Source organism: Podarcis erhardii (assembly GCF_964252035.2).
Source record: "Podarcis erhardii genome assembly, chromosome: 5".
Lineage (NCBI taxonomy): Eukaryota > Metazoa > Chordata > Lepidosauria > Squamata > Lacertidae > Podarcis > Podarcis erhardii.
The window spans coordinates 87,031,466-87,044,897 of NC_138509.1; the positions used below are offsets into that span (position 1 = coordinate 87,031,466).

General features: G+C 44.1%; 1 protein-coding gene across 2 annotated transcripts in view; it reads left to right on the forward strand.

Annotated features, from left to right (window-relative positions):
• Positions 1-13,432, forward strand: part of FNDC3B (fibronectin type III domain containing 3B) — a 269,773-nt gene that overhangs the window by 237,338 nt on the left and 19,003 nt on the right. For both annotated transcript variants that reach the window (XM_081862162.1, XM_081862163.1), the window contains one exon: positions 3,191-3,403. In XM_081862162.1, the coding sequence (XP_081718288.1) occupies positions 3,191-3,403 (213 nt within the window). The remainder of the gene's footprint in view (positions 1-3,190; positions 3,404-13,432) is intronic.

Genomic DNA, 13,432 nt, shown 5'->3' on the forward strand with positions numbered 1-13,432 from the left:
TTGTGTTAAGCATCTATCACAGAGATTACAAGATGCAAAGAAATCTGTCCATCTGGGGGGAGATGCTAGACTAGATGAGCCTTTGTCCAGCAAGCCTCTTAATATTCTTATGAAAAAATCGCTCCTGAAGATGGGTCAGCAGTAACTCTCAAGGTGCCAGTGAAATTAACTCTTTATTCAAAGAAATAAAACAGCTCAGGCCTAGTGAGCACAGCAACTCTTGCCCCTGGGAGGTGATCGTGGGGACTGAAGATCTCCTCCGAGTCTCCTCCTTCCCTGAGTGCTTCTCAAGCAGCCTGAGACTTTGTCCCTTGTCCGTCCCTGCTCCGCCCTCTTCTGGCCTCTTTTGGTTCTGGGAGACCAGCAGGGTGGGGAGCAGGAGAACAGACCCCCTGGCTTCTTCAGCAGCCTGCCTCTGCTCTGCCTCTTGGGGCCCCTCCTCTCCAGCCTCCATATCTGCCTCTGATTCTAGACTTCTCTCCTGCTCACTAAACCCTGTTACATCTTCAGCTTCCAACACCACCTTCTCCCAGTCTGATCCCTCTTCTCCCTCTGACCACTCGTCATCGTCCCACCACCAGTTCTCTGGCTTGGAGCCTTTCTTCCCCAACTCATGCCTCCCTTCACTCCTCTGCATCCAGCCAGTCCATGAAACTTACTATGCTGGACTGGCCATGTCTTGCTCCAGGATTTGGGCGATTAATGGTGCAAGCAGAATATACACAGCCCTGTTCCATGATGCTCATCTTTAAAACTTTCTGCCTTACATTCTGTAGGCGAATTGCAATGATGAGGTCAATTCTTTTTCAAAAAATTGTTTTCTTTGAAATGTTCCCCCCCCCTCTTAAATCCTCTAGATTTCATACAGCAACATGTACTTCTTAAATAAAACCCACTGCTATTTTTAAGGAATCCGCTTGTCTCTTTCGTATCAAATGAACGACAAACCTAAAAGCATTAACTAGGTATTCTGACTGAAAAGACTGCTGCACTTGATCTGTCTGGTGAGAAACACAAGAGATTATTGTCCAGACAGAAGCTATGACCCAGGACAGGACATTTGTATCTTTTTAATGTTCTCCATCAGCTTTACGTTTGCAAGTCCAGTAGAGAGCTGCCGGTGTCCTTCAAGGAATGATGACTCAACACCAAACCTTGGGTGCTCCATTGCAAATCATAGAGGATGTCATTTTAAATCGCGAATGTAACATTTAGCAAAGGCTGCTGCAAAATTGTTCTGTGTTGCTTGTCTTTGTAGCCGCAGCAGCAGCTTCCACTCCTTCTCCATCATTCTTATTATCACCTACGTAATTTTTATACTGCTTCATATTTCAAAGCGACATTATGTTTTCTTCTTGCGTCTTTGCAACTGCTGCTGCTTCCCACATTGTTTTTGCTGCATTTGCGGCACCAAAGTGATCTCTTTGGAGTTCAAGCCTAGGCAGAATGTATGGAGGTCCCAGGCTGCCCAGACGACAAGACCCTCCCCCCTCTTGGCATCAAGTGGGCCAGAGGAAAGCAGAGCAATACATTTGGCACCAGGTTCATTCAAGATTAGTTATACTCATAGTAGACTCATTGAAAGTCCATCCATCGATTTCAGTGAGTCTGCTCTGAATATAATTGGATATCACCCATAATTTGCTCTGCACTTACCATTTTACAATAATTTACTCAGTGTGCTTTTAATTCATTTGTTTATTTGATAATTTCTGTCCCATCCTTCAAATACGTTTCCCAGGACAAAAGACAATAGGAAGTTTTTTATATATAAAAAAACTTAATGCAAAAAGCCAAAACAGCACTTACGATGCAAATCATGGTTTAAACTGCTCTTTTAAAGGCTCATGAAGTAAAGCAGTTTTTGCCTGGTTCGGAAAAAATAAGTCAGTGGCTATATTTGCATGTCGTGATAAACCATGGTTTATCATGACAAGAACAAATTCAGGCATACTTTGGGCTCTTGTCTCTTCCAGTGTGACTCTAAGGATGATTTTGAGGCTTGTGCTTCCTTTTTCTAATTAACCAACAACAACAACATCATATTAAACCTCACAAACGGTGCTAAATCTTAAATAGGGCATGTCTGAAAGAAGCAAACTCAGTCCATAGTTTTTGAGTTAGCCCCACACAAGTAATGGCCTGTTTAAAATTATTTGGAAAGCAGTATGACCTTGTCATTGCAAAAATACATGCAGCTTTTCTGTATGAGTCGGTGTTTCTTGTGTTATTTAAAGAAGGAAATTGTCCAACTGGGCAATTAATCAGTTACACCAGCAACTTTGGTTTTTATATTTCCCAATTTGCAAAGCATTGGGCCAAGTCAATCAGCCAGAAAATAGATGGTGCTGGTTCTGGCTGAGCAGTTTGGCAATTGGGTTCTCGTAAATAACGTTAACCGCTGGTTAATGGGTCTGATGAAGATAAAATATTTGGTTTCGTGCCCCAAAGTGGTTAGACCTTTCCGGCATCATTGCATTAATTATTTGCGCAAAGACAGCCAAAACATTGTACTACCAGAGGCAAAATCATCCAAATCGCTTGCCCCATGATAAACATGCAAATCAGATAATTAACAGTTCACTCCCCTGTAATGGTACCTCAAAATTTTCTATCTGAGATTGCGTAATGCAGAGATTGCCATCTATGCTGGTACACTCGTTTAACTTTGGGAGGAGCATCTTGGAATTTTATATATATTTCTTTTTATATATGGTACCCACAGCAGCGCCTCAAAATTTGAAATGTCCCTGTTATTTGGAAGAGGTTGATGAGCAGACCATGGAAGTTTCTGTTGCTCCAACCCCATCTGCACCATGGCCAACTGGCTAGTTTTACCAGTAACTCAGCTCCTGCTTTCATATATTTTCAAAGAACAGTTTCTGTCATCCTGACTTAATGCAAAAATACATCATTAGTTAGTTAATCAACTTGGCAAGAGCTCAAGAGTGCTCTCCTTGACTTTAATACAGCCCCATGGGGGCCGGGGGGAAGAGATACACTCCATGTTAACCCTTTTGACCAGTACACATTTAGACATTCTCATTTCAGTGTCAATTAAGCCATTATACTTCACCTCCTCTGCATCAAGTGAGGGGCAGAAAGAAAACCGATAGGCTCAAAACCAGCTTTTAACGTAATTCTTTCTTTCTTCCCCCCAATCCCTTGCTTTGCTGCTTTCCTACCATAGGATCCGGGTTCAGGCTGTAAATGGCATTGGAGCGGGACCTTTTAGCCACTCGATTAAAGCCAAGACCAGGCCTCTGCCCCCTTTACCTCCTCGGCTAGAGTGCACTGCAGCTGGTCCTCAGAGTCTGAAGTTGAAGTGGGGGGAGAGCAGCTCCAAGCAGCACACTGCCGACGACATGCTGTACATCTTGCAGATTGAGGACAAGAACAAGAGGTAAGAAGAGGAAAGTGGGTGAGGCTCCTTCTGATCTGCAGCTTTCTGTAGGCACGGAAATAAGGAAAGAGGTCCTTCGCTCATTCTGCTTAGAGGTGCTGGTGTTGCAAGCCCAAAAGAGGGTCCTAGTCTAGGTTAAAATGCAGCTACAGTGGTACCTCGGGTTACATACGCTTCAGGTTACAGACGCTTCAGGTTACAGATTCCGCTAACCCAGAAATAGTACCTCGGGTTAAGAACTTTGCTTCAGGATGAGAACAGAAATCGTGCTTCCAGGAGGTCCCATTAGCTAAAGTGGTGCTTCAGGTTAAGAACAGTTTCAGGTTAAGAACGGACCTCCGGAACGAATTAAGTACTTAACCCGAGGTACCACTGTATAAGTGACAGCAGTGCCGGATTTACGTACAGTGGTACCTCGGGTTACAGACGCTTCCGGTTACAGACTCCGCTAACCCAGAAATAGTACCTCGGGTTAAGAACTTTGCTTCAGGATGAAAACAGAAATCGCGTGGTGGCGACAGTGGGAGGCCCCATTAGCTAAAGTGGTGCCTCAGGTTAAGAACAGTTTCAGGTTAAGAATGGACCTCCGGAATGAATTAAGTTCTTAACCCGAGGTACCACTGTATAAGCTAAACAAGCTATAGCTTAGGGCCCCACTCTCTTGGGGGCCCCTAAAAAACTTAAAGGGGGGGAAAAACTGGATGTACATTTCCAAAATATAAGATAAAATAAATATTACTTTGATGAAATACATATTTTGTTACGTGAAAATAGCTTTAGATACCTATTAGGTCCATAAATTACCATATAGCATATATTCAGCACAAAAAACAGTGACGATTTGTTGTTGACAAAGGACAGCTGGACATATAAAGGGCCCCATTACCCTCAGTAGCTTAGGGCCTCAATCAAACCCAAATCCGGCCCTGAGTAACAGGGTGGGAAGGTGGGAACAGGTTAAAAACTATTAGTGCCCTTGCTGAAAACAGTTGTTGGGATTCACCACTGGCAAATGGAATATTATTATTATTATTATTATTAATAATAATAATAATAATAGTTTATTATTTGTACCCTGCCCATCTGGCTGGGTTTCCCCAGCCACTCTGGGTGGCTTCGACAAAGACCAAAAATACACTAAGATGTCACACATTAAAAACTTCCCTGAACAGGGCTGCCTTAAGATGTCTTCAGAATGTCAGGTAGTTATTTATCTCTTTGACATCTGATGGGAGGGTGTTCCACAGGGCGGGCGCCACTACCGAGAAGGCCCTCTGCCTGGTTCCCTGTAGCTTTGCTTCTCGCAAATCTGTCATGACCGGTTTTATGTGGCCCCGGCAGCCATTCCCAGTCACCACATTCTGCCACATGCTGGATTAATTGCAGTTTCTGGGTCACCTTCAAAGGTCGCCCCATGTAGAGCACATTGCAGTAGTCCAAGTGGTAGATAACTAGAGCATGCACCACTCTGGCGAGGTGGTCCACAGGCAGATAGGGTCTCAGCCTGCGTACCAGGTGGAGCTGGTAGACAGCTGCCCTGGACACAGAATTAACCTGTGCCTCCATGGACAGCTGTGAGTCCAAAATGACTCCCAGGCTGCGCACCTGGTCCTTCAGGAGCACAGTTACCCCATTCAGGACCAGGGAGTCCTCCACACCTGCCCACCCCCTGTCCCCCCAAAACAGTACTTCTGTCTTGACAGGATTCAACCTCAATCCATTAGCCGCCATCCATCCTCCAACCACCTCCAACTGGAATATAGTTGCTTCCCCAAAGTACATGTTGCGTTCAGACTGATGCATTCTAGTTGCTGCTAGATAAGCCCTCCATGCTTGTAGCAGCAATCTTCTTATAGCAGAATCGAGATTTATTTGCACATCGTCTAATCAAGCAATTTCCAAGAATATGCTGCTGGATTTTCAGAGGGTATCAAGCTTGCCACCTGGTTCCCTCGAGTCCCATGATTTTAGCCCATTAGCCGTTCCAAGGAGACTGGCAGGAACTCATGCTTATTGTCTTATGCTTATTGTCGTGGGTGTCGTGAACTGCAATTCTTTCCTTCTAAAGCTGCATAGTGGTAAAAGTGCCTTGAGCGCCATATAACCCCCCGCATTTGTAGCAATCATGTCACCCTTTACGAATATAAGACACCAGTTGGATTCTGCTCATTGAAAGATGACTTGATTTGTCGTTTCTTGATCTGTTTAAGAAGCAGAAAATGAATAATTCATAACATAGTTTTCAATTGCCATATAAGCAGCACTCGGGGCAAACAAATCTTGTTACCCATTGGCCTGAGTGCTTCCCTTAGCCAAGCGTTAACTAGGTCGCAGCAGCCCCAAAAGGATGTGCTTATTTTCTTGCAGCAAACAGAGTATCTCGCTTCAGTGGGCTCCCTGATCTGGACCAGAATTATACAGCCAGACGTGAAAAACATCAAATAGCCGGGTTTGAATAGGATTGGGGGAGAGGGAGGAGAGTGAACAAATTGTAGTAATTTGTTCTAATGGGTTTAATTCGACCTTATTAGAACCAGCTTCATCAAGCCACATGTTGCATTCATCAGGAAAGGTCAGAAATGTTGTTTGAGCTCTTCCCATGCCACGTAAATGACATATGAGCAACTGCTCTGGAGTTGTTTTGTAATATAATGCCCATTGCTCACCTCTTCCCACCTCTGGTGCTGGTGTTTGTCTCAAATGACTTTTTTTTCCTGATTCGCTTTGGGAATCGGGCAATATTCAGACTTAGTCGGTAATCTCAGTTTTTGATTCAGATTCATTTCACAAAATGTAGCTGTCATGACCAGACATGTTTGCCCTGGCTTTTGCTTTTTCTGTTAAAATTGCTTCACTTTGTTCATTTGCCTGCTGTGGAAAGAACTAAGAGATTCCTAATTCAGAGTCAGTTATGTTGAAACCGTAATCGATGTTATTATGTCACAAGTTTATTTAGGATGTCATTTCCAGCTCACAAATCATAAGTATAGCATCCGTGTTACAATATACGTACAGTCATATCTTGGATTACAGACGTTTCAGGTTGCGTTTTTTCGGGTTGCGGAACGACAAAACGCGGAAGTACCACAACAGGTTACTTGCGGGTTTCGGCAGCGCTAAATCGTGCTTTGCGCATGCACAGAAACGCCAAATTGCAGCGCGCGCAGGCGCGCCACTGCAGGTTGCAAGCATGCATCCCACACGGATCACGTTTGCAACCCGAGCACTGTAAAGAGTGTGTGTGTGTGTGTAGAGATAGAAAATAGATAGATAGATGATAGATAGATAGATAGATAGATAGATAGATAGATAGATAGATAGATAGATAGATAGATAGATAACATTTTTATTTGCCTGGGATTTTAATGTTGTTTTTTCATGGTGTTTCAGAATGTGTCTGTTTCATTTTAGTTTTATGCTGCTCTTTTGATATTTTTAAAAGATTTTTGTTGTATAAACTATAATTTATACTTGGTTTCTAAATTTGCTGGCATTTTCTTCATTGAAAGTCGTAAGAAATAACTTCAGTGACCTTTTTATAAAAAAAAATGGGAAAGCTAACCACAGTACTAAAGGTAAAACAAGCATTTAGGAATAAAATCCTGATAGGATTTCCATGCATTTCTGAGGTTATCGTTTTCCCCCCTGAATATATAAGATGGGATTATTTCATTTGTTTTTATTTACTGCGTTTCATATATTCCACTTTTCTGGTACAGTGGTGCCCCGCAAGACGAACGCCTCGCAAGACGGAAAACCCGCTAGACGAAAGGGTTTCCGTTTTGGAGGCGCTTCGCAAAACGAATTTCCCTATGGGCTTGCTTCGCAAGACGAAAATGTCTTGCGAGTTCCTGCAGGTCCCCCCCCCTTTTTTCTAAGCCGCTAAGCCGCTTATCAGCTGATCCGCTAAGCCGTCAATGGGCTTGCTTCGCAAGACGAAAAAACCGCTAGACAAAGAGACTCACGGAACGGATTCTTTTCGTCTTGCGAGGCACCACTGTAGTGCGTATTTGGTTATATGGAGAAGAGTGAAGGCTCCTCATTCTAACTGCAGCAAATCAGGCAGCTGCATTAACCTCACTGCATTCACACTGTCTATTGAATCACTTAAAAATAATAGAATCTTAGAATTGTACTGGTACCCCAAGGATTATCTACTCCAGCCCCCCGCAATGCAGGAATACAAATTTGTTGGTATGAAGACCAGTCCATGGTTTGGTTACACCAATGCCAGCCATTGGCACTGCAGCTGAACTGGCCTAGTATGTTAGCCTTGACATGATGCTCTGGGTATAAGCAGTTTGTACATAATGCTGTAAAGAGACCCCACAAAGCACACAGTCTGCTTTGCCCGGTGATGAATACAGTTAATACGCAGCTGCCGCAGGTTTTCAAGGAGTCTAATTAGGAACCCGTTTACACTCTTTTAATTGAATCAAGATCATTAACACCCACTTTAACAGCAGTGCCTGGTTTCAGACCAGCACTGAGAGCGCAGCAAGTAGATTCTCTGAAAAATACAAAAATAGGTGCATTATCATACTCATTCATAATAATCAGCATGCACATATTTTAGGCTTTGGCTAGCAAGTAAGGAAAGGAAATTGGCAATTAAGGCAGAGCCATATGGTTGCTATAGTATTCTGAAATAGCCAAACTCATCAGGAAACAAAAGGACAAAAAAGTGAGTTGATTACACCCTATTTGTTCAAAAGTATTAATTCTATGATATACCTGTGGTGACTATCCCATGGGTATGTTGTAAATACACACACTCCTTTTCTGTTCTCATCTTGTCCTTAATGGTGTCTCTGAATTGAGATTCTTTGTGTCCTCTGATTAATACATGAGAAATGTGTATCTGCAAGGTGGGTTTGTGAAAGACTGTTCTGCCATGGTTTGAACTGAGATTCTCAACTCTAACAAAAGCCTATAGAAAATGATCAGACTAAACAAATTATAGATTTAGTTTAATACATGGCATACACCTAATGTGCATTTCCCCCGCCAAAGAATCCTAGGGGCTGTATAATGGTACCTCGGGTTACAGACCCTTCAGGTTACAGACTCCGCTAACCCAGAAATAGTATCTCAGGTTAAGAACTTTGCTTCAGGATAAGAACAGAAATCGTGCTGCTGCAGTGGGAGGCCCCATTAGCTAAAGTGGTACCTCAGGTTAAGAACAGTTTCAGGTTAAGAACGGACCCCCGGAATGAATTAAGTTCTTAACCCGAGGTACCACTGTACTTGGTTAAGGATGCAGGGAAATGTAGTTCTGTGAGGGGCAAAACACAGTTCCCAGGGTTCTTGGGAGGGGGAGTTGCTTTAAATGTATGGTATGTGCATAGCCTAAATCAAGGACCAGCAAACTTTTTCAGCAGGCGGCCAGTCCACTGTCCCTCAGACCCTGGGGGCGGGGGCGGACTGTGTTTTTTGGAGGTAGATACAAGAGCACCATAAGCCCCGGTGGCTGCTTACCTGTGTCTTGTGAGCAGCAGGGGCTGGTGGTTGTGGCGGAAGAACAATGAGCGGCACACGAAAGGGCTCCGGAGAGGGGCTGCTTAAAATGGCGGCCGCTCGATCACTGCTGCTGCTGGCACCAACAAAGCCCAGCCTCCTTCCTCCTCTAGGCAGGGCAGAGAGAAGCCAGGAGGAGGGAGGGAGGGAGGGAGGAGGCACGGCCGCCGCCGCTGTGTGAGGGAGAGAGAAAGAACATGCACGCTGGTGATCCATGCAGAGATTCCCGGACTGTCTGCGGGCTGGATCCCGAAGGCAATTGGGCATGATCCGGCCCCTACCCATGGCCTAAGTGCCTACCCATGGCCTAAGTGCTGACCTGAGTTACTGTGCTGCTGCTGCAAGCAAAGCTCAGAGCTCCTCTACGTGCCCCCAAAGAGACACTTAATTCTCACAATATAACTTGTGGCAATGAATTCCGCAGGTAATCTAAAACCGTCATTTGCTTGCTGTTGCAATAACGTCCTATAGGTTTAACTAAGGCAGATGGCGTTTTACAACCCAGAATTCTGTATGCAGACAACTGTTTCGTCAGTTCTATATAGCAACTGGATTTTAACATCATGTGGTTGTAGCTGAGTTATTTCTACTCAAGAGTTAAATGCACTCCAGTGTCCTTGGCTAAGTTAGGTCTATTAATTTCAATGGATCTGCTCCAACATGGATGGCTATAACTTGCAGCAACCTAGCCAGTTATACACACAGATTGCGTACAGGTGAATATTTTTTTTTAAAAATACTTTGTTCTGTAATTTTAAGTAAGCCCCTGGGAGTGTTTTTAAAGTGGGGAAATAATAATTCTGTTGCTTCTGTAAATCTCAGGAAACAAATACTGCAACCCAGATGAGCGTAGTTAGAGATAGATATACAGTGGTACCTCGTTACAGACGCTTCAGGTTACAGACTCTGCTAACCCAGAAATAGTACCTCAGGTTAAGAACTTTGCTTCAGGATGAGAACAAAAATTGCGTGACAACGGGAGGCCCCATTAGCTGTACCTCGGGTTAAGAACAGTTTCAGGTTAAGAACGGACCTCCAGAACGAATTAAGTTCTTAACCCGAGGTACCACTGTACGCCTCCTGCCTGTCAAATATTGACACCGTAGAAATGGTGTGGTTTCCTTAAACTGAGAGGCTCTGGAAAGCAACTTCCTTGCCGGTGTACCATCTTCATTAAAACTTTCTGGGCTTGCCTATTTTACATCATCTAATGATTTTGCCCCTTTTTTCTGCTTCAAGCACTTCTCAAAACTTTGTGCTCTTCAGTTCATAGGCAAATTATCTGCTGCAGTTTTGAAGCGTGGATTAGAAGGGGTGGGGGGAAATCCCATAATTAGCTGCAGGTTTGACATTAATTTCTTTTAAGAGCAGGAGATGTGAAGCATTTATTGTCTTAAAAATGGCACTTCCCTGCGATGTGAATCACATCTCATTTAACTATTAGCGGTTGCTGCTTATTGAGGTGTGTAAACCTCTCTTTCAAATGCCCTGGTTGCTTCTGCTCCAGAGAAAACAGCCTCAGGTCAGCAGGTTAGCTGATTAGGATATTAATTCTCTCCTTTTCACTTCCCTTTCTCTGTCACTTTTCACCTGGAGTACAAAAAGAGAGAGGTTGAATTTGCACCTAGGTAGTGGAGCCATTGCTCATCGCATTTTTTTATATCTTTGCCACTGAATTTCACCTGGTGTTTAAAGCTTGCAGATTTAGGGTGCTTTCCTTTTAGAACGAAGTTGTTGGGAAGAGGAAAATAAAGAAAAATAAAAAGGGAGGGGGGAATCCTGAATAGATGTTCAAAAGCCAAGGGTACAGCACGGGAGTTTGTGATTTTATTCATAATTCCCAAGTTTGACTGGAGTGTCTTAAAACGTCAACAGGAAATTCAATACAGTGGCATGCAAACAGTTTCCTGGAAGATCCTTACGGAGAATAAATTTATATTGACAACCGCATTGCAGGCTTGCCATCTCCTGAGCATTCTTTCTAGGAACACCGTGTTCTGTATGTGTGTACATTAATGTTCTATTTGATATTAGAATGCCAGCAAATAGGGCAAATGGTTCTCATTGCTAATGCAGAAAAGATATGAGGGCAATTTTCTGAGAACCGTCCCCTCCATCAGTTCATTGCTCCCTGAGCTTTACTAATTTAGACTTTTCAAAACCTAGGTAAAGGTAAAGGGACCCCTGACCATTAGGTCCAGTCGTGACCGTCTCTGGGGTTGCGGCGCTCATCTGGCTTTCTTGACCGAGGGAACCGGCGTACAGCTTCCGGGTCATGTGGCCAGCATGACTAAGCCACTTCTGGCGAACCAGAGCAGCGCACGGAAACGCCGTTTACCTTCCTGCCGATTTATCTACCTGCACTTTGACGTGCTTTTGAACTGCTAGGTTGGCAGGAGCAGAGACCGAGCAACGGGAGCTCACCCCGTCGTGGGGATTCAAACCACCGACCTTCTGATCGGCAAGTCCTAGGCTCTGTGGTTTAACCCATAGCCAAACCTAAGCTCCCATTAAAGTGTAGTGTCAGTTGGTGACAAACCCGCTGCAAAGTCAAGTTTGGGTTCCTTTGGCTCCCCCTCCCCCCAAAAGGCCTTTTCTTGTTTTAGCAAAGTACCTGAAAGTTTTGCTGCTATTGGTTTTGCATCCTGGCTTCGTTTAGAAGCAGGTGATGCTGCCCAGTGCAATTGGCGTCAGGGACTTGGAATCTGAAGCCTTGCGGCATGAAGTCTCGCAGGTGCTAGTACGGTTCGGTTTGCATTTTGATGGATTTTCTTTTAATCGTTTAGCCGCCTTGAGCCATATGCTAGGTAGAAGGCAGGATAGCAACCAGCAGCGGAGAGCCCCTCGCCAGCAAGCCTGTAAGCCATGGCCACCTGGCGTCATATATAACGGGACAGGTAAAGTCACAGCCCCCAGTTGCAACCCCTGTGCCATTGTCGGTCTGGTTTGATTTTAAGCTGCCCAGGCAAAGGGGAGCAAGGTTTGGAGAGCTCTGCAAAACTCTGAGCCTTTGTCTATGTGGTTTGAAATCAAGCCACACAGGCAAAGGAAGATGCTTTTTCAGCTATCCTGGTGGCATAAGATATCTGACAGGTATGCACCACGTGCAATATAAAACTATATATCATTTAAACCAAAAATGCAACCTAAAATGGTGTAAAAGCAAATAAAACAGATTCAGGGGGTTCATACACATAAAACAGGGCCCAATCTTGTGGGTCAGGGAAAGGCCTGGGCAGAAAGGTTAAGTCTTCACAAGGTGTCTTCACCTGTGGCTGAGGGAAGGGCATGGAAGAGGTGCATCAGTGGCTTCATGCACATGTGACGGCCTCCCCCCCCCCCCAATGTTGGGAGGAACTCAGCACACCTGATTAGGTGCATATCTTTCTCTCTCTCTCTCATATCTAATTTTCCTTGCTTAGGGAGCAGCCAGCCTTTCTACTTTGAGATGTGACAAGGAGAAATTGCCAGGGAATGCAAATTGCATGCTTCAGTCCTTAACTGAATTGTACAGCTATACCTAAGAGATCGGCTACCTTTTGAAGCTTCAGTGTTCATAACAAAGATGGAACTTTTTGTTGTTACTGTTTAATCACAGCATGAGTTTTCCAGGCATAATCGAGATTACTCGTTGGGGCTGTTCTTCCTCTATTTAAAACTTGTCGCTGAGGGAACCCATTTCCTTTCAAGACTGTTTGGACTGCCGCTCTCTTGCATATTAGAGATCCAGTGTAGCATAGTGGTTAGTTGTGTTGGACTAGAATCTGGGAGACCCGAGTTCGAATCCCTTTGGGCCAGCCACTGCATCTCAAGCTAATCTATCTCACAGATTTGTTGTAGGGATTAAATGAGACAGGGAAGATAATTGTGTACAGTGCCTCAAGCCCCTTGGAGTAAAGGTGGAATCTAAATGTGAGTTACGAAATTTAAAAACTGGAGTTGATTAGCTGTTCTCGACTAGTGCCATATGACTGACATTGCATCCAGGTTTGAAAACTTGGCTTCCAAAACATTCAATCAGGCCTTTGATAATTATGCATGGAGATGATAAGAATGGATGGTGCTGGAATAGACTGAGGTTTGTCTGGTCCAGTGTCATGTTTCCAACCATGACCAGCCAGATGTCTCTGGAACCAGGGCACAATATTGAAGGTCAAGAGTTACAATACGTATCTGTCACCATAAATGAGTCTGCTTGAAACAGATAAATGAATGAAAGCAATATTGGAAACTATAGTGAAAGCCTGGCACTGAAAAACGTACATGTTGGGTCCAAAGGCACCCTTCTCGATTAGGGACGGACTGATGCAGAATACCTCTTTCACTATAGGACATTGTGACCCTTCACACTAGAGCACTGCGTGAGAAAAGTGAAAAAGCTAAATCCAGAGATAATGACAAAAACTCGTAGCACGGGGACAGATGCTACACTTAGCCATCCTGTTATGGCATTAATGAACTCTTGCACAAGCTCTTCTGGAAGTGCTTATTGAATATCATTAGTGTCTTTCC